Raw genomic sequence first — 27119 nt, forward strand, 5'->3', positions numbered from 1 at the left:
CTTTTTATAAAAAATTACGCAAAATGTATAATAATAATAAATAAAAAAATGTGTACAACAAGCTATTTAAACTTTATTTTCAGCACATTAATTATTCGTTATACAATCAATAGTATTCTAGAAAGAAAGAAAAAAAAAAACACTTGGATTAAGATGCGGCCAATGTTCATATAAAAAGCATCTGTACATGTACGGTGAAAATACCCACAGCACAATCTCAAAAAAAAAAAATTAAAAATATAAAGAATGAAAAGAAAAATAAAAAGAAAAACCAATTAAAAATATAACAAAATAAATAAATAAACACTTGATTGAATCTGATCCATTTCACACTCACTCGCTCCAAATCGGAAAGTCTTCCTTTCTTTATCAAAAATATAAATAAAATACTCTCAATTAATCCAACCAAACGTAGTAGCCTAGCCTTCTCCGATTAAAAGTCAGCTCTTATTGGCCAAAGAAGGGATATTTTATTTTTATTATTTTTTTGGAAAAAGAAAAGAGCGAAGTTGGATCCGATCTTAGCTGACTGATGAGCTCCGACGGGTCAGAAACGGCGGGAACTGCCGGAGCTAAGGAAACCTCGCCGTGTAGTTCTTCAACGTCGGCGGTGACCGGGGACAAGGAGAAGCAGAAGGAGAAGGCAAGGGTGAGCAGGACATCGCTTATACTATGGCACGCGCACCAAAACGACGCCGCTGCGGTCCGTAAGCTCCTTGAGGAGGATCGGACCCTGGTTAAGGCCATAGACTACGACAGCCGTACTCCGCTCCATGTGGCGTCTCTACATGGCTGGATCGACGTCGCTAAGGCCTTGATTGAGTTTGGTGCCGATGTCAACGCTCAGGATCGGTGGAAGAATACGGTATTGGATTCTTATCCCTTTGATTGGTTTTTAGAAATTATTGTTGTTTTTCTGGGCTTTTGGTAGCAAATTGGAGGTTTAACACTTTAAGTTACAAGTTTTTGTTGCTTACTAAATTTAAGCTTTTACGTGTTCACTTTATATGTGAATGTTCTGTGCTTGTTACAATGAAATGCTATCTTAAACAAAGTCTCGTGTGTAATGGCAGCCTCTGGCAGATGCAGAAGGAGCCAAGAAACATTCCATGATAGAGCTCTTAAAGTCATATGGTGGCTCGTCCTATGTGAGTCCATATCCTTATCTCTCCAATTTTGATAGTTAAACTAATTAGACAAAATATATACATTATATGCAAAATGAAAAAAAAAAGTTGAAAACTTGTTTATATAATTGTATTCCCTTATCTCAGTTCATTATTATTATAAGCTGGTAGTTTACAAGCTGCATTGCTTGAATGTATTTCTGTATTATTGTTCTTATAATGTATTTTTCTGAAATCCCTGATATGAATACGTTCAGCACTTATTATCAGATTTAAGAATTGTGAGTTGGAAATGGATGGTGAAGATTGTGCTCATGCTATTAATCCTTTCATTTATAATAGTTACTTATCGGGCAGGGTTGGTCTTTAGTAGGATTTACTTTTCACAATTACTTGTTGAAATAGGTAGTGAGGTTGCTTGGTTACAGTTTAAACTCCTTATAGCCTGAAATTATTTGGCTTGGGTGGAAACTGGAAAGCGGCTTTGAGGGAGAACTTCATCATTCTTATCTGGGTCTAGTGATCAGAGATTAGATTGACTTCACAACTCGCACTCATCTGTTCTTATATATCATCAATAAGTATGTGGTTATAAATGGCAGCGATTGACTGTGCATATTAAAAAATGGTGATCAGTTACTTTTGCAATGTGTTGTTCTAATCTACAATGATGATACAAGAAACCTCATCTGTTTTCCTAGTCTTCACGACGATTAATTTTTCCTTCAATTATTTGTTATTTATTTTATTTGAAGGTTCTAAGTATAATCCTCATGTTTGCAGGGCCAAACTGGAAGCCATTTTGAACCAAAGCCTGTTCCACCTCCACTGCCAAACAAGTGCGACTGGGAAATAGAACCTTCTGAGCTCGACTTCTCAAACTCAACCATCATTGGGAAGGTGTGTGAAATATGTTTATTCAGATTATTAATAATTAACTTTTTTATATTGGATGGAAAGATTATAAAGTTTACAACAGTGCTTGTATCTTGTACTAGCAATTTATAGTTGAAGATTTAGCTGAACTCTGTTTTTCCTGCAATAAACTATCACCGAAGAGGAGTAGCTCAAATGGTTAGTCATGTGGTTTCCTCCCACAAGGTTAGAGGTTCGAGTCCCTTTTAGGTACCTACTACACAGCAATTGCTATAGTTTTCTGGTCTTCAAATATTGTACGTTAGGTGGAGACCAGAAATTAAATTTATTTGAGAGATAGCAATTTTATTGTGATGACATGATATAGTCACTGTCTGATAAAATCTATTGTGAGAATTCTATTAGAATGGGAAAGAAAGTACCACAATGAAAGAAAAAGAAAAAAAAGAAAAAAGACAACGGGGGAGGAGAAAGAAACCTAGGGGGGTCAATATAATAGTGAGAAAAAACCTACGTACATTTGATTTTACTCATTTACTTGTTGTATGTATTTCCCTTTGGTCTTCTGTGCATGGATGTCTTTAAAATCATAAATTGGCTGTATACTGGAGTTACCTGCATTCTGTTTGAAGTTGGCTGTTAGCAGCAGGCACATGTTGTATTTTAGTTATTTGCAACATTTGTTTTTAATTATGAAGGGTGATGATTGTAGGGTTCTTTTGGTGAGATTTTGAAAGCCTATTGGCGTGGGACACCAGTAGCTGTCAAGCGAATTCTTCCATCTCTCTCAGATGATAGATTGGTGATGTAAGTTTCATATCAATTTTAATATAACCTTTGATACAATCTGGTTGCATCAAAATTGTTATGAGATCTTTATAGATTTTTATGTTTTTATGAGTCATACTTTGATCTTTTTTTTTGAAAAAAGAGACAGAGGTCCGAATGGTTGACCTCCTCCCAATAAAATTGAGAGCCCTCACTTATGGTGGAGGAAAACCGTGGTTACAACAGAAAAACTAAAATAAAATAAAAAAAACTCACAACAAACCCCAAACCTAAAAATTAAATCTAGAAATTGGCCCAATCTCTAATAAGATTAGAGAAAGCAACTCCCTCAAAACATTTGTTTCTATACACCCAAGTAGCCACCCAGAATTTTATCTTATCCCAAATAGACTCCGCTGAATTGGAAATATCTTCGAAAATTCTGTTATTTCGCTCTAGCCATAAGGCCCAAAAGGTTGCCACCACGGTAGTTTGCCAAAGACGCGAAACCCGTTTGTCGCCCCCTAACCTAGTAAAAAACAATTGAGAACAGTTAGAGGGCATACACCATAGGATGCCAAACTCTGCTAAGACCTTTCCCCACACATCTCTTGAATGAAGACATTCCAAAAATAAATGGCTAGGATTCCCCTGCCTGCTTACAACAAACGCACCACCCTGGGGACAAGCAATGGTAAGGTCTTCTTCTTTGCAAATTGTCGTGGACATTTAATTTATCGTTGAAAACCAACCAACCAAACACTTTTACTTTAGAGGGAGAGACACTTTTCCACAAAGATTTAGTCCACTCTCGAACTGAACCCAGCTGAGCGTAACTTAACCTCCAAAAGGCCGACCTACAAGAGAATACTTCATTGACTTCAGGTGTCCAAGCCCTTCGATCTTCTATAATTGCTAGCAAAGCCACCCTTTCTAACAAAAGTAATAACTCAGTAAGACTGGTGACCTCCCTATCGAACAAATTCCTTCTAAAATGCAAGTCCCATCCCTGTGTTTCCAAGCCCCTCTCTCCACCAAGAACCACCACATCCTTAATCAAACTGTTTTTGGCCGTGGATATCAAAAATAAATCTGGAAATTGATTCTTTAAAGGAACCTCGTTAATCCAAATATCTTCCCAGAAGCGAATACGATCCCCTTTCCCCACCTTGAAACTAACCAGCTGAAGATAATCCTCATAGAGTGAAGACATATTTTTCCACGGCCCACGAACAGACAACCTCCCTCCTCTACCAGTGTCCCAAAACCCCCCATCCCCCCCGTACCTACTCAACACCACTCTATGCCACAAAGTATTCTTTTCCAACGGAAAATGCCACAGCCACTTCATGAGCAGAGCCTTATTTCTTGCCTCCAAATTGCCAATACCAAGGCCACCGTGGTCCCTAGATTTACAAACTTCTTTCCAAGAGACCAAATGATCCGACTTAGTTTGATCTGCACCTTCCCAAAGAAAATCCCACATTAGTTTTTTCAAAACCTCCACCACCCCTTTAGGAATACGGAACGACGACAAATAATACACCGGAATAGAAGAAAGGATCGATTGGACAAGTGTCAATCTACCTCCCCTAGAAAGGAAAGCACACTTCCACCCATCCAACCGCTTAGCACAGCTAGAAACCACAGGCTCCCAAAAACTTTTGTTGTGAGGGGAAGCCCCGAGAGGAAGACCCAGATACTTCATAGGCCACTGACCCACCTCACACCCAATCTCCCTTGCCCGAAGATCCACTAATTCCTCCTCCAAATTTATCCCCAACAACTGGCATTTATGCAAATTAATTGAAAGTCAAGAAATTACACTAAAGGCTTTCAGAATATCCAACAATGCTGACAGAGACTCATTATCTTCCACAAAGAAGATCATATCGTCCGCGAACTGAAGATGGCTAACTTCCACGAAATATTTTCCTACTTTGAAACCTCGTAACGCGGAGACGCTCTTGGCCTTATCCACCAACCTTCCCAAAACATCCACAACCAAGGTAAACAAGAAAGGTGAGAGGATGTCCCCTTGGCGAAGACCTCTAGAACCCTTAAATTTTCCTCTCGGTCTCCCACTTAGGAACACAGAGAAGGAAGCAGAAGACAAACATCCTCGCATCCACTTCCTCCAAACTACACCTAAACCTTTCTTGTCCAGAACGAAATCCAGGAAATCCCAATCTACACAATCGTAAGCTTTAGCAAAATCAATTTTAAAAACCCACCCCTTCATTCCTCCACTCCGATACTCCTCCACCGCTTCATTAGCTACCAGCACTGTATCCACAATCTGCCTACCCTCTACAAAAGCTCCTTGAGTCTCTGCTATCGTATCAGAAAGAACTCCTCTGAGACGTCCAGCCAGCACCTTTGAAATTATTTTGTAGAGACTAGTCATCAAACTGATTGGCCTGAAATCTGGGACCCAACAACTATCCAGCTTCTTCGGGATAAGACAAATGTATGTTTCATTGGTCTTCCCATGAATAACCCCGTCCTTAAAGAAACCATCGAACACTGTTTGGAGATCATTCTTAACCGTATCCCAATTATCCTGATAGAATGCCATAGAGAAACCATCCGGACTTGGAGCCTTAGACCCATCGCAATCGAAAACTGAACGACGAATTTCGTCTTCCGAGAAAGGCCGCTCAAGAAGAGAGGACAAAAAAGAGGGAATAGGCTCCCAAGAAATACCTTCCACACCACTCCACCTCCTATGGACCGAAGAGTACAACGAGGAGTAAAAATCTACAATTTCCTTTTCAATATCCACAACTTTGTCAAGGATAGTCCCATCCACAAGTTCAATTCTGGAGATGAAATTCCTAGCTTTCCGAGCGCTAAAGATGCTATGAAAGAGCTTAGAATTTGAATCTCCTTGTTTAGCCCATTGACATTTCGACTTAAACCAAACTCCTCTTTTCTCTTCAAAGACAACTTGCTGCCACTCTTCCTTAGTCTTCCTCCTCTCCAAAAGTAGGCCATCATTCCATTGTCCACTTTCCTCTAATCTATCCAAATCGAACATCATTTTTTCCAAGGAATGTTTTAGCAAAGATCTTGACCTGAAAACCTCCCTACTCCACCTCTTAACCTTATCTTTAACCGACGAAAGTTTTTCCATGAAACCATATCCCGGCCACCCCACCAACGAAGACGAATTCCACCACTTCTGACAAAGAGCCTTGAAATCCTTATGCTCTAGCCAGGAATTATCAAATCTGAATGGACTGGGGCCCCACGAAGGAGGATTGGAATCCAACACAATAGGACAATGATCGGAGACAATACGAACCAACACCTCCTGACGAATAAAAGGATAAAACTCAGACCATAAAGGCGAAAATAAAAATCTGTCGAGCCTACTACAAATAGGCCGCTGTCTGAAGTTAGTCCAAGTGAAACGACCATTATGGAGCTTAGGATCCACCAATTTCATCTCTCTGATTAGCGCATCAAAATTCTTCATACTTCTCGTATTGGTCACGCTATTTAGTTTCTCATCTCCCCTCCTTACTACATTAAAATCTTCCCCCAAACACCAATGAGTACCACAAATGACATGTGAGCCTGCTAACTCATCCCAAAAACTATCCCGATTACCATAAGCTACAGGCGCGTAAACACCGGAAAACCACCAAGGGTTCTTACCCTCAACTTCAATAAGAATGGAGACAGTGAACTCCCCTACCAAAGAATCCAAGACCGAGACACTACGAGTATCCCAAACCACTAGAGTCCCACCTGATCTTCCTATTGCAGGTTGAAATATCCAAGCTTTAAATCTGGATCTCCAAATACTCCCTATGAAACTCCTATCTATATTAACCTTTTTCACCTCTTGAAGCACTACAAAATCTGGATTAACCTTGCAAATCGTTTCTTTAATCGCCCTCCGCTTCTCTTTATTGCCACTACCCCTTACATTCCAAGATAAGATCTTCATGAAACTTTTCGACACCCAACGTTTCTCTTCTTATCATAATTATGAGACACCAACCTTATTATTATTTACTGATATATTTTTATTTAATTGGAGGATTCCTTTAATTGATATATGCGTGTTTAAGTTCCACCTTCCAAAATATGTTCTCTCTTATTCAAAAAGAATTTCTCATAATTTTAGGTTCTATCCCCGACTCCAAACTCCATCCTCAATAATAAGAATTAAATATGTTGCACTTGTAATTTGTTTATTCTCTCAAAAACAAAAAAACAAAATCACTCTTCTGAAGGAAATATAAATTCTTACATATTTACTTACCTGAAGCAGTCAGGACTTCCGACATGAAGTCAATTTGCTAGTGAAGCTTCGTCACCCTAATATAGTTCAATTTCTTGGAGCTGTTACTGAGCGGAAGCCACTTATGTTAATTACAGAGTATTTACGAGGGGTATGTTGATGCATACGTGATTTATCTTCCTAAAGATATTTCATTTTTTGTTGAAAAATTTGATGGTGATTCTGAAAGTGTACTTCCGAAGCCATGTTCTTTATTTTCATGGATTATGTGTTGTTGTAGGGCGATCTTCATCAGTACCTAAAAGAAAAAGGTTCACTTAGTCCTTCAACAGCTGTAAACTTTGCATTGGACATTGCTAGGTACTTGAACTTTTACAAATTATTTTCATAATCAGAAGATGATTGCTACATCTATAATTTTTTTGATGGCAATCACAGGCCTCCTGTAGAAAATTATGAAGTTATTTATTGTCTTTAATTAGTATATATTTCATTTTTCTTTTCTTTATTATTGTCTTTTTGTTTTCCTATATTTAGTGGAATTTCTAGGGATTCTATCTTTTTATCTTCTGTCATTTGGTATGCCAACCACCTACTGTGTATATATATTAGGTTGTAATTCATCTTTTTCTCAAGAAAATAAGAATATTCAGTATTCTTCTCTTCTTTTTTCTTCATGGTATCAGAGCTGATCTCTGAACCCTAATTCTTTTTCAACCTCTTCTTTTCCTCGCTGTGTTCTAACCATGACCAAATACGGCATGACTTCACAATCTGTTTCCTCAGAAGTCAATTAAGTTCTTGTGTTGCCTTTGGTCTTTGCCTCTGTTAGTATATATATATATATATATATACGCTAACTGGATTTTTTGCGCTATTGAAAATGAAGAGTCTAACTAGTAAGCTTTTGGGACTAAAATTTTAGAAAGCATTCACATTTTTCTCTAAATCTGTTTTGACCAGTGTTTCTTTCCAAAATAATTAAAGGAAGCAATATATATATATATATATATATGGACTTTTGTTGTTCATCTGGATAAGTAGATCCTTATAATATTTCAAAACATTTTCCTTTCTTTCATGCAAATGTGCATATTAAATATCTTGAATGGCAGTAAGTTTTCTAAAATAAACAAAACCAGGATATTAAACATGCAAGATCTATAAAAATTCTGGGAAACATTGCCTATTACTTCATTGAACATTACAACTTTCATAAATGATTAAGATTCTGTTGATCTGACTTCTGAATATTTTATGTTGCCAGAGGCATGGCTTATCTTCATAATGAACCAAATGTCATAATTCACCGAGACCTAAAACCAAGGTTAGCTTATTATGTCTCGTATTACGTTTACTAGTAGCTGCTCCTGATACATGTGTTTTGGAGATTCTTTATAGTTGTAGGCTTGCTTCTGTCGTAGAGAACTTATTAGATTCCCCGGGCCTACTTTCTATTTTTTTACTAGCTAAAATTTGCTTTTATATATCAGGAATGTTCTTTTAGTCAATTCCAGCGCAGACCATCTAAAAGTTGGAGATTTTGGACTAAGCAAGCTCATCAAGGTTCAGAATTCTCATGATGTGTACAAAATGACTGGGGAGACTGGAAGTTGTGAGTGCTGTCCCATATAACCATTGTTGAAGAAAATAAGATGATAGCTACTAAAAATTTCATTCTTTAGTTATTTATTTATTTTATTTTTGCTCCTTGTACATGCAATAAACAAAAGACCGATATATGGCTCCTGAAGTTTTTAAGCATCGGAGATATGACAAAAAGGTTGACGTGTTCTCTTTTGCAATGATACTTTATGAGGTAATGTGGGTTTGTTCCTATAAAAAATAGAGCAAATTTGCCACTTGTTCTGACCACTTATTTATTTAACCTCAACTGATGCAGATGCTTGAAGGGGACCCGCCACTTGCAAATTATGAGCCTTATGAGGCAGCCAAATATGTGGCTGAAGGACACAGGCCTTTATTTCGCGCAAAGGGATACCTCCCTGACCTGAGGGAGTAAGTCTTAAATCTTTTGGCATAATATTTTTGCTTCATTTTGGTAGCACATCAACTGATTTGAGAATGTGGGTCAAACTTTAACTTATTGATGTATTCAAAGCAACCACTACATTACATCCTTGAGCAGATCATACATATTACTTTCGTTATAGGATCAACACGGGACTTTGATCAAACTAAAATTATAGAGTGGTGCATTCTTCATTCATGTCTAGATTTATGTTAATGATGTGCTTCCGTTGAATGTTTTAGGTTAACAGAACAATGTTGGGCGGCAGACATGAGCCACAGGCCTTCTTTCTTGGACATTCTCAAGAGGCTTGAGAAGATAAAGGACAACCTACCGGCAGATCATCACTGGCATATATTCAATCCATAACATTTTACAAATATAACATTTTATACTATACCAGTGTTATATTTCCATCTTTGCCTTTCGCTCGACTCCCAAGTTGTACTAATGGATTGTGAATATTCATAGCTGGGGAAAGATTGCTAGAGTAATAACTCTAACTCTTGCCTCATATGCGTGAAGTTTTATACTGTAATTGGATTTTTGTCTCAATATTTTTTTACTGTAATTCTTTTTGTGGTCTTGAACTGATTATGAGCGAAAAAGAACAGGTAATTTCGCTATTTGTTATGATTTAGATATAGTTTTCTTCACTTACATAGCATATTGTCTATTCTAGGCTTGTAGCAAAAGGTGGATTGGAATAATTGGGGATTTGCCTTATTGATGTGTGAACTATTTTGCGGTATCATACATTGGTATGTTTGGTAAAAGTACTCTATCAGAGGTGGTGGTGATGATCTTGACAAGCACCAAAAAAAAAGGCTAGGCCTCAGTTTCAAGGTGCCCAACAAGGTAACAAGGTGTGGTATTAAAAAGTAAGGTTGAAACTTGAGACACTTTGTTTTTAAGATTCATTGAGCATTCAACTTCTTAATTTATTTGTTCAAATTGTGAATTGAGATAAGGACAAAGAATGGTCTTTCTTGGATAATGTGATGGATAAGTTTTTCTTGGTAATCAATCCTCCGCACTTTTATTAAGATGAAAGAAATCAAGTCCATACACAAGCTTTTAAAAGACTTGTTCTCACAATTTACAATTAAAACTACACCTCAACCCAATAAACATGACACCTCAACACCTAGACATGGCACAATTTACAATTTAAACTAGACACATCAACCCATTAAACATGGCTACACATGACACATGTACAATTTCACTTTTTCTTTCTTCTAAAATATGCAAACCTGACTTGGGGCTTATCATTACCCCCTCAAAACCTTCACCTTGTCCTCAAGGTGAAATGTTGGAAGTTGTTGGATGGTGGAGAAATTTTCCCATGTAGCCTCGAAGTTCGGTAGTGACTTCCATTTTATCAGAACTTCAGATTTTCCTGTTGGGCCTTGTTTTTTTGATCTTAGCTTCAACACTTTTTTTTTCTGGTTCATCTCTTAGTACAAACTTAGTGGTGAGCTGTGGGGGTCCCTCGTTAGTTACCAACTGGTGGGGCTAAACTATGAACCCATTTTTGTCAGCTTGTAGAGTCTAAGTCTATCATTGTCTGCAGTGAAACCAATATTCTACCAAGAGATGGGTCACCTTGTAACATTACTTGCTACTTTCCTACCTGGAATTCTATGGTCTGAAGTTTCCAATCTGTGTGAGTCATTCCCAAAGTGGTGAGCCATTGTTAGCCCAAAATTACGTCCGCACTTCCCAATTTCAGGGGCAAAAAATAATCCCAAATCTCTACCCCTTGGAAAGGCATGCTTAAATTTTTACAAACCCCCTCATTCTTCATTGAATCTCCACTTCCCATCGTCACTTCGTACTCGCTGGTCTTGGTGACAGGAAGGTAGTTTTTTCACATTAACTTGAGAAATAAAATTATGAGTAGCCCCGGAATCGATTAAAATCGCCACCTCACAAGAGTCAAGTCGGCCCTTGATTTTCATGGTCTTGTTAGAGGTCAAACCAGCCACCAAAGGTAGGGACACTTCTACAGAATTTCCAACTTCTGTGGAGTCTAACTCTGCTGCCTCTTCCGTTGTATCTTTTGAACCTTGTTCTGAGAATGCATCATCGATTTCTGCAAGAAGCATCAAGATGTTCATTTCTTTTTGTTTACAACGATGTCTGGGAGACCATTTATCATCACATCGGAAATAGGCCCTTCTTTCTTTTGTATTGAATCTGGTTTTCAGTCAATCTTCTGACCTCTCCCATCAGTTTGGTGTAGTTGGTATTGGTTGGGGTGCTCCCTTGTATGGCGCTTGAAAATTTCACTGTGGTGCTATGGAAACTGGATGTTTTATGTCGAAATTGGGCAGCTGCCTTCAACTTTTCCACGATGTCGTATGCTACTTCCATTGCCTCATCCACATTTTTGGGTCGTTGGACTCTCAATTCCATCCTTATTGAAGGCATTAATCCATTAATGAAAGTACCCAACTAAACTTCCAGTGGTATGTTGTCTAACAGAGCCAACAATCTGATAAAATGTTTCTTGTATTCCAGAATCGTTCCTTTTTGTTTCACAACCAATACTTTGTCATACAAAGAACCCGTGTGGGTATCACGAAAGTGGTGTAAAACTAATCTTTTAATTTCTTTCCAACTTAAAATGGCTCGTTTCTTGTTCTCATACGGGTACCACAAGAGTGCATCTCCCGAAAATGAGATGAAGGCTGGTTCTATTTTCTCCCCTTCATCATAGTTATGCCACACAAAGTACCTCTCGACTTGCATAACCCACCCATCCGGGTTCTCTCCATCAAAAGTAGGCTTCTTCAACTTGTTTAGTCGCTGCTCGTGACAGTAAGGGGCTCCTGAATGGGTTCTCTCTGCCAGAGTCTCTCCCATGTACCTGCTTCCCCTGGAGTCGTCTGTTGCTGCCACCATTGCTTCTTTGCCGTTGTTAGCTGGGCTTGTCCTCATGGGTTCCGGGTCTACTGGACTCTTTGCTACGCTTTCTTGAGGTTCTTGCTACTTTCTTGATTTGTCTTGGGCTTCAAGGAAGAGCTGTAGCTATTGTTGGGATTGTTGTTGCAACTGCCGCCCCATTTATTGGATAGAGTCTTTAACAACCGTCACTCCCACCTTCAAAGCTTCCATTTCTTCTTCCATGGAGGCAGATAATTCTCCCTTCTCCTCTACCTCTTTGATCTTCTTTGGTCCCATGTTTGCAGCTCACTGCACCAAATTGATAAGCTTTTCTTAGTAATCAATCCTCTCTGTACTTTTATTAAGATGAAAGAAATCAAATACAATACACAAGCTTTTGAAAGACTTGTTCTCTCCTATTCCAAATGTTCAAGAGGTTTGGGCTTTCCACAAAATTCAATTGTCACTTTATTTTCTGCCTAACCACTACTAACTCTATATATAGACTAGACTAGTGACACAATTTACAATTAAAACTTAACACCTCAACCCATTAAACATATGACACCTCAACACCTAGACATGACAAAATTTACAATTTAAACTAGACACCTCAACCCATTAAACATGTATAGACATGACACATGCACAATTTAACTTTTTCTTTATTCTAAAATATGTAAACCTGACTTGGGGCTTATCAGTGATGAAGTGTTTCAGTTTTGGACACTCTTCCTAGAAATTAGTTTTCCAACGTAAATCTTCGATTTCTTATTCTATCTTGTTGAATGGTGGTCCTCTTAACGACTTTAGACAGTCTCAGGGATTGCATTAAGGAAATCCTTTATTTCCCTATCTATTTATCTTGGGGAGTGAAGTGTTTTCTCGATTGCTGGCTAAGGCAGGAACTGAGAGGAAAATCATTGGGTACAAGGTTAGTAGGCTTTGTCCCTCTATTTCTCATCTTATGTATGTTGATGATATGATGCTCTCTTGCAAAGCCAAGGTGTCTGAAGTTATGGCTAACCAAAATATTCTTGATGACTTTTGTTAGTGGTCCGACCAGCAAGTCAATGTTAGAAAATGTAGTGTGGTTTATACTAGTGGTATTCCTATTGAGCAACAATTTCTTATTAATTTTGTCCTGGGTTTCTTAAGGACATGGGTGGCTTAGAGAAGTTCTTAGGAAACCCCCTCTTCTTCAACAAAAGCAATGTTGTTGATTTCTGCTTTGCAGTGGACAAGAAAAATCAACAACTTGAAGATTTGAGTGCCAAGTTCTTATCTCAAGTGGGGAGGGTCATTCTCATTTGTAGTGTCGTTCAATCAATTATAGTGTATTGTATGTTTGCCTTCATGCTCCCAATTAAAATATGTGATGAGATTGACAAAGTTGTTAAATGTTAATAGTGGTTGGGTAGCTCGAACCGACCTCCTTTTCTTTTTCTGACTTGTTGGGACTCTATTTGCAAACCTAAATGCTATGATGGACTGGGGTTTTGAAGACTCGTGATGTCAATGTTGCTCTCATCACTAAACTTTGATGGCTTATTGCTTAAGGGTCAAATTCGTTATGGTGTAATGTCTTTAGGGGGCGTTACCTAGCCCATAATAATTATTAGAATATTGGAATACCTTGAAATCAGTCCTTTGTTGCCAAAGATATCTTTATTGTCAGAAACTTTTTGAGGGAGGAATGCTGCTTTTTTATTAGGGATGGTAGGTTGGTAGACATTTTGAGATCTCCATGGATTCATTGGTGCTCTTAGGATCAATAAATTGTTGCCTTTAATCCTTGAATTTCCAAAAGAGGAATGGTGTCCTCATTACTAAACTCTAGTGGCAGCTTGGATCGGGAGGAGGTGGCTAGATGATCTAGTCCTCTCATGACCTCTAATATCTCTTTTATTTTATTTTGAACCATGCTAATAATGATCTACTGGTTTGGAAAGAAGCCAAGGATGGTAAGTTCTCTGTCAAACATGCGTACTAGTTAATGTACAAGAACAAATTTTCTAAACAATCAACTATACGGTATGCTATTTGGAAATAAAAAATTCATTAGAGGCTTAGGCTTCTCATGGGGAAAATCGTCACGTACAACTTGCTTATAGAACAAAGGCTTGTGTTGATTATTGGAGATTCTTTTCCTTGCTGCCTATGTATGTAGAATGTGAATAGTTGTATCCACTTGTTTCTCACATGTCCTTTCGCAAGGTCTGTGTGGTTATGTAGCAAGTGGGTTGTTTGAGTGAAGGAGCTTAAGTTTTCATCTAGTTTTGAGATAATGTCTTGGTTCTTCTCAATTGGATTCTTGAGGAGTGGTAGGACGACAATTAGCCATGAGTTTCTCCTATTTTCCGCTTTGTTGTGCGAGACATTGTAACGTGCTAGGAACCAACAATTTCATTATGGGTGTGCATAATCTGTAAAAAAAACCAACCAAATCGACCAATCCAATTATAACCAACCGCCAAAAATTAGATATCAAATTATAATTGGATCAAAATAAATCCAAATTTTGAAGATCCATTGGATCAGTCAGTTGTTGGGTGTTATGTGTGAAAATCCAATACAACTCATCAATCCATTCCAATTGCATTTATATATGATTTTAAAATATATTTATTATTTTGAAACATTTGGATATGTAATTAATATTTTTATAATTGAATTATATATATATATATATATATATGAAAAATTGGGTTTAAATTTTTATTTATTTTTTAATAAAAATTTGGTCTGATTAAAGACTTTAAAATATTGAATGTATCCAATCTGATCCAATAGTTTGGTAGGGGATACATACAATGTATAGAACTAATCCAATTCAATGAATAATTAGGTTGGATTGAAGTTTGAGTCAAGTTAATTGGATTGGATCAATTGTAAAAATCCAACATTCAATTAATAATTAGATTGGATCGGATAAGCCTAAAAACATTGGATGTGAGCTAATGAACATCCTTTCATGAGTGAAGGGACCCTTCTCCGACACACTTACCTCGCTCTATTTATAATCGAGTCCAAGAATTATTGGAATGTGACATGTCTATGGAATCAGCTTTACCTTCTCCAACACACTTACTTCACTATGATGTTGCAACAAAACTGTTACCTTCTCCGAGTGGTATTAGAGTTTTCTTTGATGCTTATTTCATGAATGAGGCTAGTGCAGCAGGGGTTGTAGCTCGTGATGGTAGTGGATTGATTAGTCATATTCAATGTTCTGCATTTAAGGCTAAGACTCATTTGAAGGTGGAAGTGATCACTTGTTGAGCTGCCTTCAGGCTTGTAGGACGTCTCGATGGATTGATGTGCTACTTTTTTCAGACTGCTTGGAGTTTTTCCATGTTGTGGAACATAAGAGATGACCCTCTTGGAGAGATGCTGCTATTTTTTCCCAACTGTTTTATCTGTTTGATTTCTTTGTTTTGGATACTTAAAGAGAGGAACATTGATTCTCATTCTTAAGCTCAATGGGCAAGCTTGTCTAATTTCTCATGTCATCCTTCTTTGTGGGAGTTAGCACATTGTCGGAGTTAGCACCACTTGTTGCTAACAATTTTTTGTTGTTGAATAAATCAGTTTTTATTATATATATATATAAAACAAATTGGTTCCCACCCATAAATATAGAGATTAAATGATGACATTAATTTAATACCCACAAACACTTAATCCTATTCCTTTTTAATAAAAAATAAAAAAAACTTAATCCTACAAACGTGTAGCTAAAAAATTACATGAACAAAGAAGCCATAACTGATTAATAAAGAACAAATAAGTTGAAGAACTATAAATAAAAAAGATTAAACTACCTACCTCATTGGTATACCAATCTAAGCCAAAAACAAATCCAAAAGCATACTCAAATACCTCTCTATTAATACATTAAACTTTATTTGCATTATATTATACATATTATAACACCTTTATAAAATAGTTATTATAAATTTCCTTTTTTTAAGTTAATATTAGTGTTTTAAAAAAAAAAATTGCTAATTAAACATCCTGAGTAACTCCATTATAAGAGTTTTGATTCCTATTTTTCTTAATTCATGTCAGTGATCATTTTGAAAAGTCAAGTAGTGGATAATGTGATATTATGATATTAAATAATTATAATAATAAATGTCACCTCACCTTTTTTTTTCTTTCTAATATTTGAGAAACTTAATTACATATCCTTGCTGGACTTTCTCCCTGACCTCCCTCACCATCTCATAATAATCATCCTGCTCCATGCTTTATCACAAAAAATACTAACAATTGTAGCATCACCTTATACCTTTTTATAGTATAAAAGTAGAGAATTACATGTGGTTTTTATGATATAATGAGAAAGAAAAATAAAACAATTGGAAGTGAGCTCATAAAAGCAAGGAAGTCCGACACTAAATAGTGAAGACTTAAAGTACCAATAATCATTAGGATGAATCATGTGAATATCAGAATAAACCCTAGTCTTGTTTATGATTTTTTTTACTTAAAATTTGTTGATTATTGTTTTTAGTTTATGTGAATGGTTTAAGAATGTCTTGTTTTCTTTTCTAAACATTTTTTTTGTATAGTAGTTATTCGAAATTGTAGTTCTTCATACTTTATGAATTTTTTTCAATGTTAATTTTTTTTAACTATTTGGTTTATATTTAATTTATAATTGATTTTTATAAATTATTTTGTTTAGTTGATCCTTTTTTTTTTTTTATGTGAGTGTAGTTTTGAAACAATTTAGTTGCACAAACTTATAGACATAATAGGCACATGTTATAACTAAACTGTTTATGCTGATATCATAAAATTATAAACTAACATTTTTGTTTTTGATGAATCATTAAGTATATTATAAACATTTTTGTTAAAGCTATTATTGTGTTTGTGACCCAAAATATAAAGGTCCAGCCCAAGTAGCTTTATCATTTTAGGGTTTCCCTTTTATGTAATCTCTCTGAGTTGTACTACTGAAATACTCTTGTATCAATTTCTAACATAGTGAATTTCTCTCATCTGTATATGGTATTTTCCCCTTTGAGGTTTCCATGTAAATTTGTGTGTGATATTTATTTTTATTTTGTTCATGTCTATTTTCATATTTTCTACATGTGGCATCAGAGCCATGTTTGATTTAGGCAGTGGTGTCTATGAAATATGATACATGTTAAGATGCAAGTTGTTCTTGCTCAGATGAATTTGTATGATGCATTGCTAAAGATAGACAAAATGCCTTCATTGATGACTAAAGAAGAAAATGAGAGTAAAGATCAAAAGGCCTTAGTCACAAATTCATTTTCATCTATCTAATTAGATCTTAATGGATGTTCAGAAGGAGAAAAGTGTTGCGACACTATGGTTGAAATTGGGGCTGTTATGTATAACGAAAAGCTTGACCAGCAAGCTAAATATGAAGCAACGTTTGTATTCTCATCGTTTCTCAGAATGTATGTCTCTTGAAAGTCATTGAACTGTGTTTAAGAAGAGTGTATCTGAATTGGAGTCTATAGGGGTTAAATATGATGGAGAATATTTTTTTTTATTTTGCTGTGTTCACTACCATCTTCATATTCAACCTTTAGAGATGTGATTTTATATAGTCGTAATACTCTTACTCTAGATGATGTTTATAATGCTTTATTTTCTGAGGAAAAGATGAAGCAGATTGTGAATGATTCTTAGGATCAGGCATAAGGCTTTATTGTTCGTGGACGAACTCAAGGGAGAAATTTTGGTAGTGATACTAGAGGGAGATCAAAGTATAGAAAAGATAAATTTTTTGTAACTACTGCAAGAAAAATGGGCATATCAAATATGATTATTATAAGTTCTAGACTAAGAACAAGAGGGCAACTATGCAGAAGGGAAATTGACCCGAATGTTTTTGCAAAGCAGGTGTTGCAGAAGATAATTATAGTGATGAAGAGTTGCTTGTTGTTTCTCACAGGGTTCCTAACAAGGATTGTATTATTGATTCTGGTTGCACGTTTTATATGTGTCTTAATAAGGATTTCTTTTTCAGCATATGAAGTTGTGTATAAATGTTCCATGCTAATGATTAATAATGCATCATGCATAATTTCTGGTATTGGTTCAGTCAAAATTAATATGTTTAATGGAGTTGTTAGAACTCTTGGTGGTGTGAGGCACATTCCTAATCTAAAAGTCTTATTTCATTAAGCACTCTTGATGCAAAAGGGTACAAGTACACTAGTGAAGGTGAAATTTTGAAAGTTAGCAAAAATATCTTGTTGTGATGAAAGGACATAAAAAAAACAGCTGATTTGTATGTATTGCAAGGTTATATTGTTATAGGTGATGTAAATGTCACTACTTCTTTTTCAAACACTAATGTTGCTAGACTTTGACATATGCTTCTTGGGAATGACACAGTTGAGTAAAAGACGACTACTGGATGGTCAGAGTATTAGTCATTTGCAGTTCTGTGAGCATTGTGTTTTTGGGAAGCAGAAGAAAGTCAGATTCTCTAAGGTTGTTCACAACACTAAAAAAAATTCTTAATTATGTTCATTCTAATTTATAAATTCATTCTACAAGAGAAGGTGCGAGTTATATGATGACTATTATTGATGATTTCTCCAAAAATGTTTTGGTGTTTTTCTTGAAGCATAAGAGTGATGCACTGGCTACTTTCAAGCAATGGAAGACCATGATCGAGAAGCAGACTGGAAGGCAAGTAACATGTATCAGCACTAATAATAGTTTGAAGTTTTGAACAGATAAGTTTAATACAATTTGCAAGTTTGAAGGTATTCTAAGACATCTTACAGTCCCTCGTACACCACAGCAAAACAGTGCCGCAAATTGAATGAATAGGACTTTGATGGAGAAGGTTCAATGCATGCTTTCCAATGTCAATCATCTACCAAAGTATTTTTTGGTTGAAGCCACTTCTACACTCCTGCTAATTACTATGAATTGACAATTTTTGGATATCTTACTTATGCACATGTTAATAATGAAAAACTATAACGTAGATCTCAAAAACGTGTCTTCCTTGGTTTCAAAGATGGTGTTAAAAGGTATAAGCTTTGGTGCCAAGAAACTAGTAAGGTTATTATTATCAGATATGTTTTTTATATGTAGTTGTTATGCTTAATGTTTTACCTTTTAAATATTTATGTGATAAAGGATAGCAGCGTTCTAGCTTGCAAGATGAATTACAGTTTGATTCAGAAATTGCTTCAGGAAGTTCTTCTTGGTCCAGTTGTCAAGTACAAAGTGATGATATGTTTCCACCAATTCAAGCATAGCCACCACATTCTATAGCAATAACTGAGCTAGAAGAATTATTAAGCTTCCACAGAGATGTGCTGAGCAGATTGGGTAGCTTATGCTTTAAATGTGGTATTGATTCCAGTGAAGAACCTTCTATTTATTCTGAGGCTGTTAGTTATAAGGATGCTAACAGTTGGAAAACAGCAATGCATGAGGAGATAACATCACTTCAAAAGACCAACACATGAGATTTCGTGCATTTACCTAAGGGTAAGAAAATTGTTCGTTGTAAATGTGTGTTTGCAAGAAAAGAAGACACACTAGGAGTTGAAGAGCCCAGATTCAAGGCAATGCTAAAGGATACAATCAGATTCCAGGTGTTGGTTACAATGATGTTTTTTGATAAGGGAATTTTGAGTTATATATTTGTCATCGTTTCTCACTTAGATAATGTTAATTTCTAGTGTATTTATGTGTTCTTAGCTTTGTATTATGAGTCTTTGATTTTTAGGCCATAAAATATTTTATGAGAGTTTATTGATGAATTTTGTGGCTAGATATTGAAGGAAGACGACATGACTCAAGAAAATGAAGTTTAGGACAAGTTTGAAGTATTTTAGAAGTCCTTAAACCCAAGGTTCAAGGTTAAAGTTGAAGATTTTGAAGAAAATCTACGGGTGCTAAAAAGGAGCATTGGCCGCGACCTCCTAGGCAGAACCTAGCAGTCGTAGCCGCCAAGAACCACTGGCCGTGGCCAGTTCACGATATATGGGCAAAAAGGCTTTAGCGGTCACGACTGGCGATACAACCTTTCCTTAATTTTTAAGATTTAAATGCACTTTTCAAAGGTCTATAAAAATGATTAAGGTTATGTAACATCCCGTGTTTTGAACACCCGTTAGTAGCCGGTAAGAACCGGTGAAGAATTATGCGGAATATTATTTTTATAAATGATATTATATGAATTGGTGATTATTAGTGAATTTTGTAGTCGCTGTAATGATCCGGTAAATGATCTAGCTTTATGCAAAGAAATATTGGTCTCAAACCAAGGAATACACCCAAATGGGAGAAAACTCTCGGATTAAATAAAATAGGAAATACTATGGCATAAAAAACATTAATTTTGTTTGGCAACTCGGACTTTATAGTCGAGCCAAAAAATTTAAGAAAAATTGATTGAGGTTTGAATTCCAATCAACCTGACTTAAGAATGAGAATTTCTTACTCGGGCCTCTAAGAGAATTTTGGTCAATTTGATAAAATTACCAAAATTATGTGATATGTGATAAATTTTAATTTTGGGTCACATTTAATTTAATTAATTAAGCTTGGAGATATTTAAAAACTATAGGGTACAGTCTTAGGAAATTTTGGATTAGTAAAATTACCAAAGGGCCCTTGAGTGTCTAAGATGAGAGGTAAAAAGGACCAAGGGCATAAAGGTCTTTTCCAAGGGAGGAGAGAGAGAGAGGGGTGGGCGACAAGACTATGCCTAGGGCTCTCAAGAGCCTAGGACATATACCCTAGGGGAAGAGTAAGAGCCTTACCCCACTCATTGGCTAAACCCTAATCATTTCTCTCTTACACATCAAATCATTTTCTAAAAATTTCCTTTTCCCTCAAGAAAAACACTGCAATGCCTTGGTTACTCCAAGAACGTTACTGTGGACTTTAAACAGTGCTTAATTCACTAAACGAGTCATTTGGTTATAAACGTGCATCTAGGTGTCATTAATAGGCTAAGGTGAAAAATCTCAATCAAAAGGAATGGATATATTTTATTTAAAACATAAAACTGTACATGGGCCCATGAAAACGTTTACAAGTTATTTACAATCCAAAATGGTCATTACAGTGTAAAAATTACAACCCACCGACTTAAGCGACAAAAATAAGGTTAACCCCTAGTTCCTCTGAGAAACACCTTGGTCGTGGTGGTCAAGCGGCCACATATGTACACATCACCACCTAAGTTCTCCACTCAAGGCTAGGTGAGCTTTTCTTTCCCTTAACCTACACCACATAGCACCCATGAGCCAAGGCTCAACAAGAAAACTTATTACTGCATGTATATAATATCAATTGATGATTATGATAATCATACTGAGGCTTGTAGCCCTAAACAGATAATACTGAGATTCTGGTAATCATGCTGGGGCGTGTAGCCCCAATCAGATAAGTGACTATTAAGTCATACTCTGAATAGATGACTAATAAGTCTATCTCTGAATAGATGACTAATAAGTCTATCTCTGAATGGATGAATAATGAGTCTATCTCTGAATAGATGACTAATAAGTCTATCTCTGTGTAGATGATTGATAAGTCTATCTTTATATAGATGACTGATAAGTCTATCTCTAGGGTCCCACGCCCTCCTAGCCATGTGACGTTTCAGTCACCTGAGCTTACAGCCCTGACTCTATGTAACTAGCCTTTAGACTAGACAAGTGCTTTTAGTTTTCATCGAACTTAAGGTCAGTCAAGAATTTCATACTTATGATGATAATCCTTATGCCGATTAGATCTAATCTTTTCAGCTTGCGTTAAACAGGCTAATACCGTTCTTGACTCATAAGTCAATACCATACGACTATTACTCAGTACTATTGTCGAACTTGACTAATGAGTCATAACTTCACAGTCAATACTGACACCACTGCCGATTCTGACTAATACGTCAGTACCACTCACAAGTAAGCAAGATTGCTAAGCATTTAAAATGCAATCAATGTCCACATATAGAGCACTCAACATGCCTCATCAATAACCATGCATGTCACATACTGGGTGCAGTTTTCTTACCTCTGGTTCGAGCGTGAAATAAGTTAAAAACTACCTTTGAGAACGATCAATCCTTTGATACCTTAGCGGTCACCTAGTCATAAACAAATAGGGAATTCCATCAATAAAAATCAATAATAAAAGGTTCATGATCTAAACCTCGCTACCGGGACCTCGAATCCTACTAACACAGTTAATAAATTCGATCCCGAGCCTTAAGAATTGAAACCCTAAGCCAAAAACCCTAAAAAGTACCCAAAAGAATACAATGGAAAAATAGGGTAGTGCTACAGCGCTGCCCTCTAGGCGCTATGGTGCTACAGCCAGCCAGCCAAGCACTGACCAGTGCTGTAACGCCCAACCCTGGGAGCTGTAGCGCCAAAACCAGAGTGTTCTAGCTCTGGTTTTTCCTCTTCGAGTTCTCCAAATTCCAAACCCCAAAAACTGATTCCAAATCTCAACCAAACCCACAAATGAACCCAAAAATCAATTCTACAAGTCTTAGGTATCAAAACCCAATCAAACTTTCCCCAAAACCTCTTTGAATTCCCAACTATCAAATCCAAGATTTCAACTGAAAACTAACTGAAAAACAGGGCATAAACCAGAAGTTTCATGGCTGAATTTCTTACCTTAAACTCAGGATTAAGCCCTCTTCAATGGTTGAACATAATCCTAAACCCTCATGCCTTGATTCCCTAGCTTGAATCCTCAATTGGAGCTTCAAAAATTTCAAAGGAAAGGGAGAAAAAAATGATTGGGAGGAAGAAGGAGAAGAGGCTCTGTTTTTGGTTCAGTTTAATCCTTCCACAACCTTCTAGTTCACATATAACCTAAGGTCAAATGACCAAAATGCCCCTAGGTTAAATAATTTCTTTTCAAGGCTAACAAGGGCAAAATCATCCTTTCCCGTATATCTCGTTAATTATAATTAACGTCCTCCAATTCCTGTTATTCCAAATATTCTCAAATAGTACTAAATCATATCTCATTACCCTTTAATTCCCAGTAATGTACTAAGCATCAAATTATCCCGAGACTCACCCCGAGCCCGGTAAATAACCCCGTTATGACTAAACCGCTAACTTGTATTCTAAGATCGTCTCATGCCGAATACCTCAAAAAATCCACATTATAATGTGGCCTCATCCATAATTCACCAACATGCATGAAAATATACAAATATGTCCTCAACGGGCCAAATTACCAAAATGTCCTTATAATGAAAAGTGGACCAACATGCATGCATTTATCATCATATAATAATATAATTCACATAATCATGAATATAATCATTTAATGGCATAATAAATCAATTATGACTCTCCCGGCCTTCTAATCCAACCATTAAACCTCATTAAGGATTTTGGGGCATTACAAACACTCTCTTTCATTTTCTCTCCCCAAAACCGAAACCCTAAGTCTCTCTATTCTCCATTGCTGCAATTTTTCTCTCCATGAGCCAAGAGCACTCATTTCCCCATTAAAAGAGGGAGAGCTCAAGAGAACACTTGTGTAGAGTAAGTTTCGAAACATACTTCATTTTTCTCCTCTTTTCCTCTTCAAACCCTAAACCCTAAGGGTTAATGATACATGCATGTGATCTGATAGCCATGCATGTCATCAATCTTGTGTTCTAGGGTTCAAGAGAAGCTTGTATGGGTAGAATCTCAAGGATTTAGCACTTTGGTGATCAAGTGAAAGCAAGGTAAGAGATCTTCGTAGTTTGCATATTTTCTCCCTCATCTAAGTCTTTTTACCCTATCCCTCTCTTAAAAATCTCAATGTGCGACTTTGGGGCTCGTTTTGAGAGTGTAGAGCACAAGGGGCCGTTTGAGAAGCTAAGTAAAATACATCTCCAAGCTAGAACTATCAAAGGTAGAAATTTATCGTTGCTCTTGAGTTTTGTGATTTATGTTGGTAGATCTGGTTGTATAGGTTATTTTAATGGTTTTTGGAGTTAATTTTATGCTTAAGGTTGAGATTGTGTGATTTGATGATTTTCATGCATGCCAGTGGCTAGGGTTATGCTAGAAATGCTTATTGTTGTTAGGTTGTGTAAAAATGCATGCTGCCAAAATTTTGTGGTCTGGCTTCCAATGGGTCAGATCGCACTCTACTGTCTCTGTTTGTGAAAAATATTTGTGTAGTTGCATAGTTATTTGTCAGTACTTGATGATAGGCTTTGGAAATCATAAAATTTATTTTTAAACCCAAGTTATGCACTTTTTGGCATTGTGATGCAAATCTGGAAAAATTTTGGGCAGCATGCACTGCCCAGATTGTTTTGACTTTTGAATGGGTTTTTCTAATAAAAAAGCTATTAGGGTGTTAGTTTAAACCTGTATAAGGGTCACTATAAAATTTCAGAGGAAAATGTATTATAGTATAAGAGATATCAGTTTTCAAAGTTTTCCCTAAAATCTGGAAACAAAACTTCTGAGTAGCAAGCACTGCCCATAATGCTTTAAATATTTTGATGGGTTATATTTCTCAAAAAATTATGAAATTTTTAATAAAGATAATTTAAACATATACAAAGATCCCTGTAAGATTTTAGAAAGAACTCGGCTATGGTGTAAGACAAATAAATTTCCAAAGTACCTTAAAATCTGGGAAAAACGTCTGGGCAGCAGGCACTGCCCATATTGATTTAAATATTTGAATAGGATTTTCCATCCCAAAAATTATGAAATTTTTAGGGGAATTAATTAAGATGTTTATAAGGATTCCTGTAAAATTTTATAGAAAAATGTATCACGGTTTAAGAGGAATGATTTTTCTAAGTTTGCCCTAAAATCTGAAAAGTAGTAATTTTGAACCTTAACGAAAAGTAATTTTTGGGAGGTTAGTTCTCTTAACCTAAAACAAGTTATGACGTGAGACTTTCATCTAGTTCTCTTCCTTATGACACAGAATATGTAAATGATAGTTTAAGGGTTTTGGTTTAAAAAACTCAATTGAGGGCAAAAGCTTAAAAACGGGACTTTATCACTTTAAAACATATAATGACGTTAAAAGTTTTGGAAATGAGAAGAAATAATCCTTTGCAAAGATAACTAAGGATTTGGATATTTAACCAATTCCAAATCAGCTTGAGTTAATTTAAAAGTTGATTTTTTTACCATTTTATAAGTTAATGGTCCAATTGCCCTTCTTTTAAAAAATAACATATAAAGAGATCATAAGTTATGGATACAAATGGTAAGAATGGGAGTTTGAGTTTTCTAAAACCTTTAAGAGAACAAGATAACATTGTCAAATATTATTTGTAAAGGGTCAAAAAGCGGTATTTTGGTAAATGATAGAAAATGGTAAACTTTCATAAGAGGACGACAGGTTGATATTTTTCTAAAGTTATGAGTTGAGTAGAACTCCCTTTTCCCAAAACCAAAATTCGAGTTATCCAATCAAAGGGTTCTTTAGTTAAAGAATATTAAGATGCATGGCACAGAGAGCGTGTTGCGGTGAGGCCGATTTTCTCATGATACTGTAAAGACTGAAATGAAATCCGACCTTATACACTGTAAGGTGTATAAGAGGCTATAGTATAGAGTCTCTAAGAGAACTTATTACATGTAGCTATCATAGAATATTAGCTATAACAGGATGTCATAGTTTAATCCGAGTACACTGAATTAATTACAGTAACTACGAAAAAGGAAAACGAATAGCAGTGTTAAAGATCCAGCTGGGAACTAAGGACTCCAAGTAAGTTAGCCTTTCTCTTTCTTGGCTACAACATGAATATACTAGTGTGTGCTTGTAGTACTAGATTACACTAGTTTTTTTAGGTCGTTAAGACCAGGGTATGTTTAATGCCTACCTTTGCAATGCTTATGCATTCTGTGGCTTAATGGTAAGTGAGTTTGGGTTGGAGCCAGAACCTTATTGTAATATTGTTCGGGTTGGAGCTAGGAATGATAAAATATAGTCCGGGTCGAAGCCAGGACATGGTGAAATTATAGTCCGGGTTGGAGCCAGGACATGGTAAAATTATAGTCCAGGTTGGAGCCAGGACATGGTAAGATATAGTCCTGGTTGGAGCCAGGACATGGTGAAATTATAGTCTGGGTTGGAGCTAGGACATGGTGAAATTATAGTATGGGTTGGAGCCAGGACATGGTAAACTTATAGTCCGGGTTGGAGCCAAGACATGGTAAAATTATATTTCAGGTTGGAACTAGGACATGGTAAGATAAAGTCTAGGTTGGAGCTAAGCCATGGTAAGATAGTCCGTGTTGGATCTAGGACATTAAGAGTGAATCCAGGTTGAAGCTAGGATCCTTTATGTTTGTTGAGTTGATTAAATTGGGTAATTATATATATCTCGAATGTTCTGGGATTTTTCTGAGTGCAAGTTATCATGATATGTATACCTTTGGTTGTTAGGTACAATCAAAGTATTTGATTCTGATTTGACTATTGTTTGAGAATTGTATGATAGGGTTGGAACTTATCCAATACACTAATGACCGGCAGCAATAACTACCTTAGGTCAACCTGTTACTGGGTTTAGTATACTTGTGTGTAAGGCTATTCTTACTAAGTGTTTTCGTTTTCCTAGTTGTTTCATGTTGTAGGTAAGTTCAAAAGCAAAGTGGAGCAGTGAGCGCCGGAGTCTGCTTGTGGATATGTACATGTGGCCTGACCTGGGGAGGTTTTTGATGGATCACCATTTTTAAAATAAAAAAGTTGGAAGTTTGTTATTTCTTTTGGGATAATGGTTTTCTTATAACTTTGTGGAAGAGTAGTTGTATTTCTGTTTGTTAAACTAAAAGTGTGCGCACACGATCTTTTAAAAGTTTTTTTTATATGGATTTTCAGTACATTGAGTTAAAAGTAAAAAGTTTAAATTTCCGCATGATTTTGGTCTTGTATGTTTTGAGTGTTGTCACAGGTTAAATTTTAAAATAACTTTGGATTTTGAATTTTAGAGTCTAGAGCAGCAGAGATGGAGAAAATACATCAACATCCATATTCTTCAATCTAGTTTGTCTTTCTTCTCAAACTTTTTTATTTTCATTGAATGTTTATGTTTATGATCATGAATTTGAATATGGTGTAGTTTTCTTTTTAGTTAAGGGTTATTTCAAAACCCTAGACATAAGATCTTAATGCATTGATAAATTTTATTCCTTCTATT

The 27119-nt window shown here is 36.2% G+C and overlaps 1 protein-coding gene and 1 long non-coding RNA gene across 3 annotated transcripts; both read left to right on the plus strand.

Annotated features, from left to right (window-relative positions):
• Positions 1 to 354: 354 nt before the first annotated feature.
• On the plus strand, positions 355 to 9684 carry LOC133822923 (serine/threonine-protein kinase VIK). Its single transcript, XM_062255393.1, has 11 exons — positions 355 to 865; positions 1074 to 1148; positions 1911 to 2027; positions 2716 to 2810; positions 7057 to 7177; positions 7307 to 7386; positions 8294 to 8353; positions 8520 to 8641; positions 8760 to 8845; positions 8930 to 9045; positions 9301 to 9684. Exons 1-11 carry the CDS (start codon positions 533 to 535, stop codon positions 9425 to 9427), a joined length of 1332 nt encoding a protein of 443 aa, XP_062111377.1. The 5' UTR covers positions 355 to 532; the 3' UTR covers positions 9428 to 9684.
• An 847-nt stretch (positions 9685 to 10531) lies between these two features.
• Positions 10532 to 20151, plus strand: LOC133822924 (uncharacterized). Of its 2 annotated transcripts, none has more exons than XR_009888073.1 (4): positions 10532 to 12884; positions 18341 to 18439; positions 18576 to 19563; positions 19744 to 20151. It is a non-coding gene; the product is annotated as an uncharacterized LOC133822924 (long non-coding RNA). The 2 variants fall into 2 exon arrangements; XR_009888072.1 differs by having other exon boundaries at positions 18576 to 18990; positions 19100 to 20151.
• Positions 20152 to 27119: the final 6968 nt, after the last annotated feature.

This window comes from Humulus lupulus, chromosome 3 (genome assembly GCF_963169125.1).
Source record: "Humulus lupulus chromosome 3, drHumLupu1.1, whole genome shotgun sequence".
In the NCBI taxonomy this organism is placed as follows: Eukaryota; Viridiplantae; Streptophyta; class Magnoliopsida; order Rosales; family Cannabaceae; genus Humulus; species Humulus lupulus.

Bases quoted from the DNA above. Each gene is read 5' to 3' on its own strand.
- LOC133822923 (XM_062255393.1), top strand. From the start codon at position 533: ATGAGCTCCGACGGGTCAGAAACGGCGGGAACTGCCGGAGCTAAGGAA. The intron at 2,811-7,056 runs GTAAGTTTCATA...TACCTGAAGCAG, and splicing joins TCAGATGATAGATTGGTGAT to TCAGGACTTCCGACATGAAG. The intron at 7,178-7,306 runs GTATGTTGATGC...GTGTTGTTGTAG, and splicing joins TTACAGAGTATTTACGAGGG to GGCGATCTTCATCAGTACCT.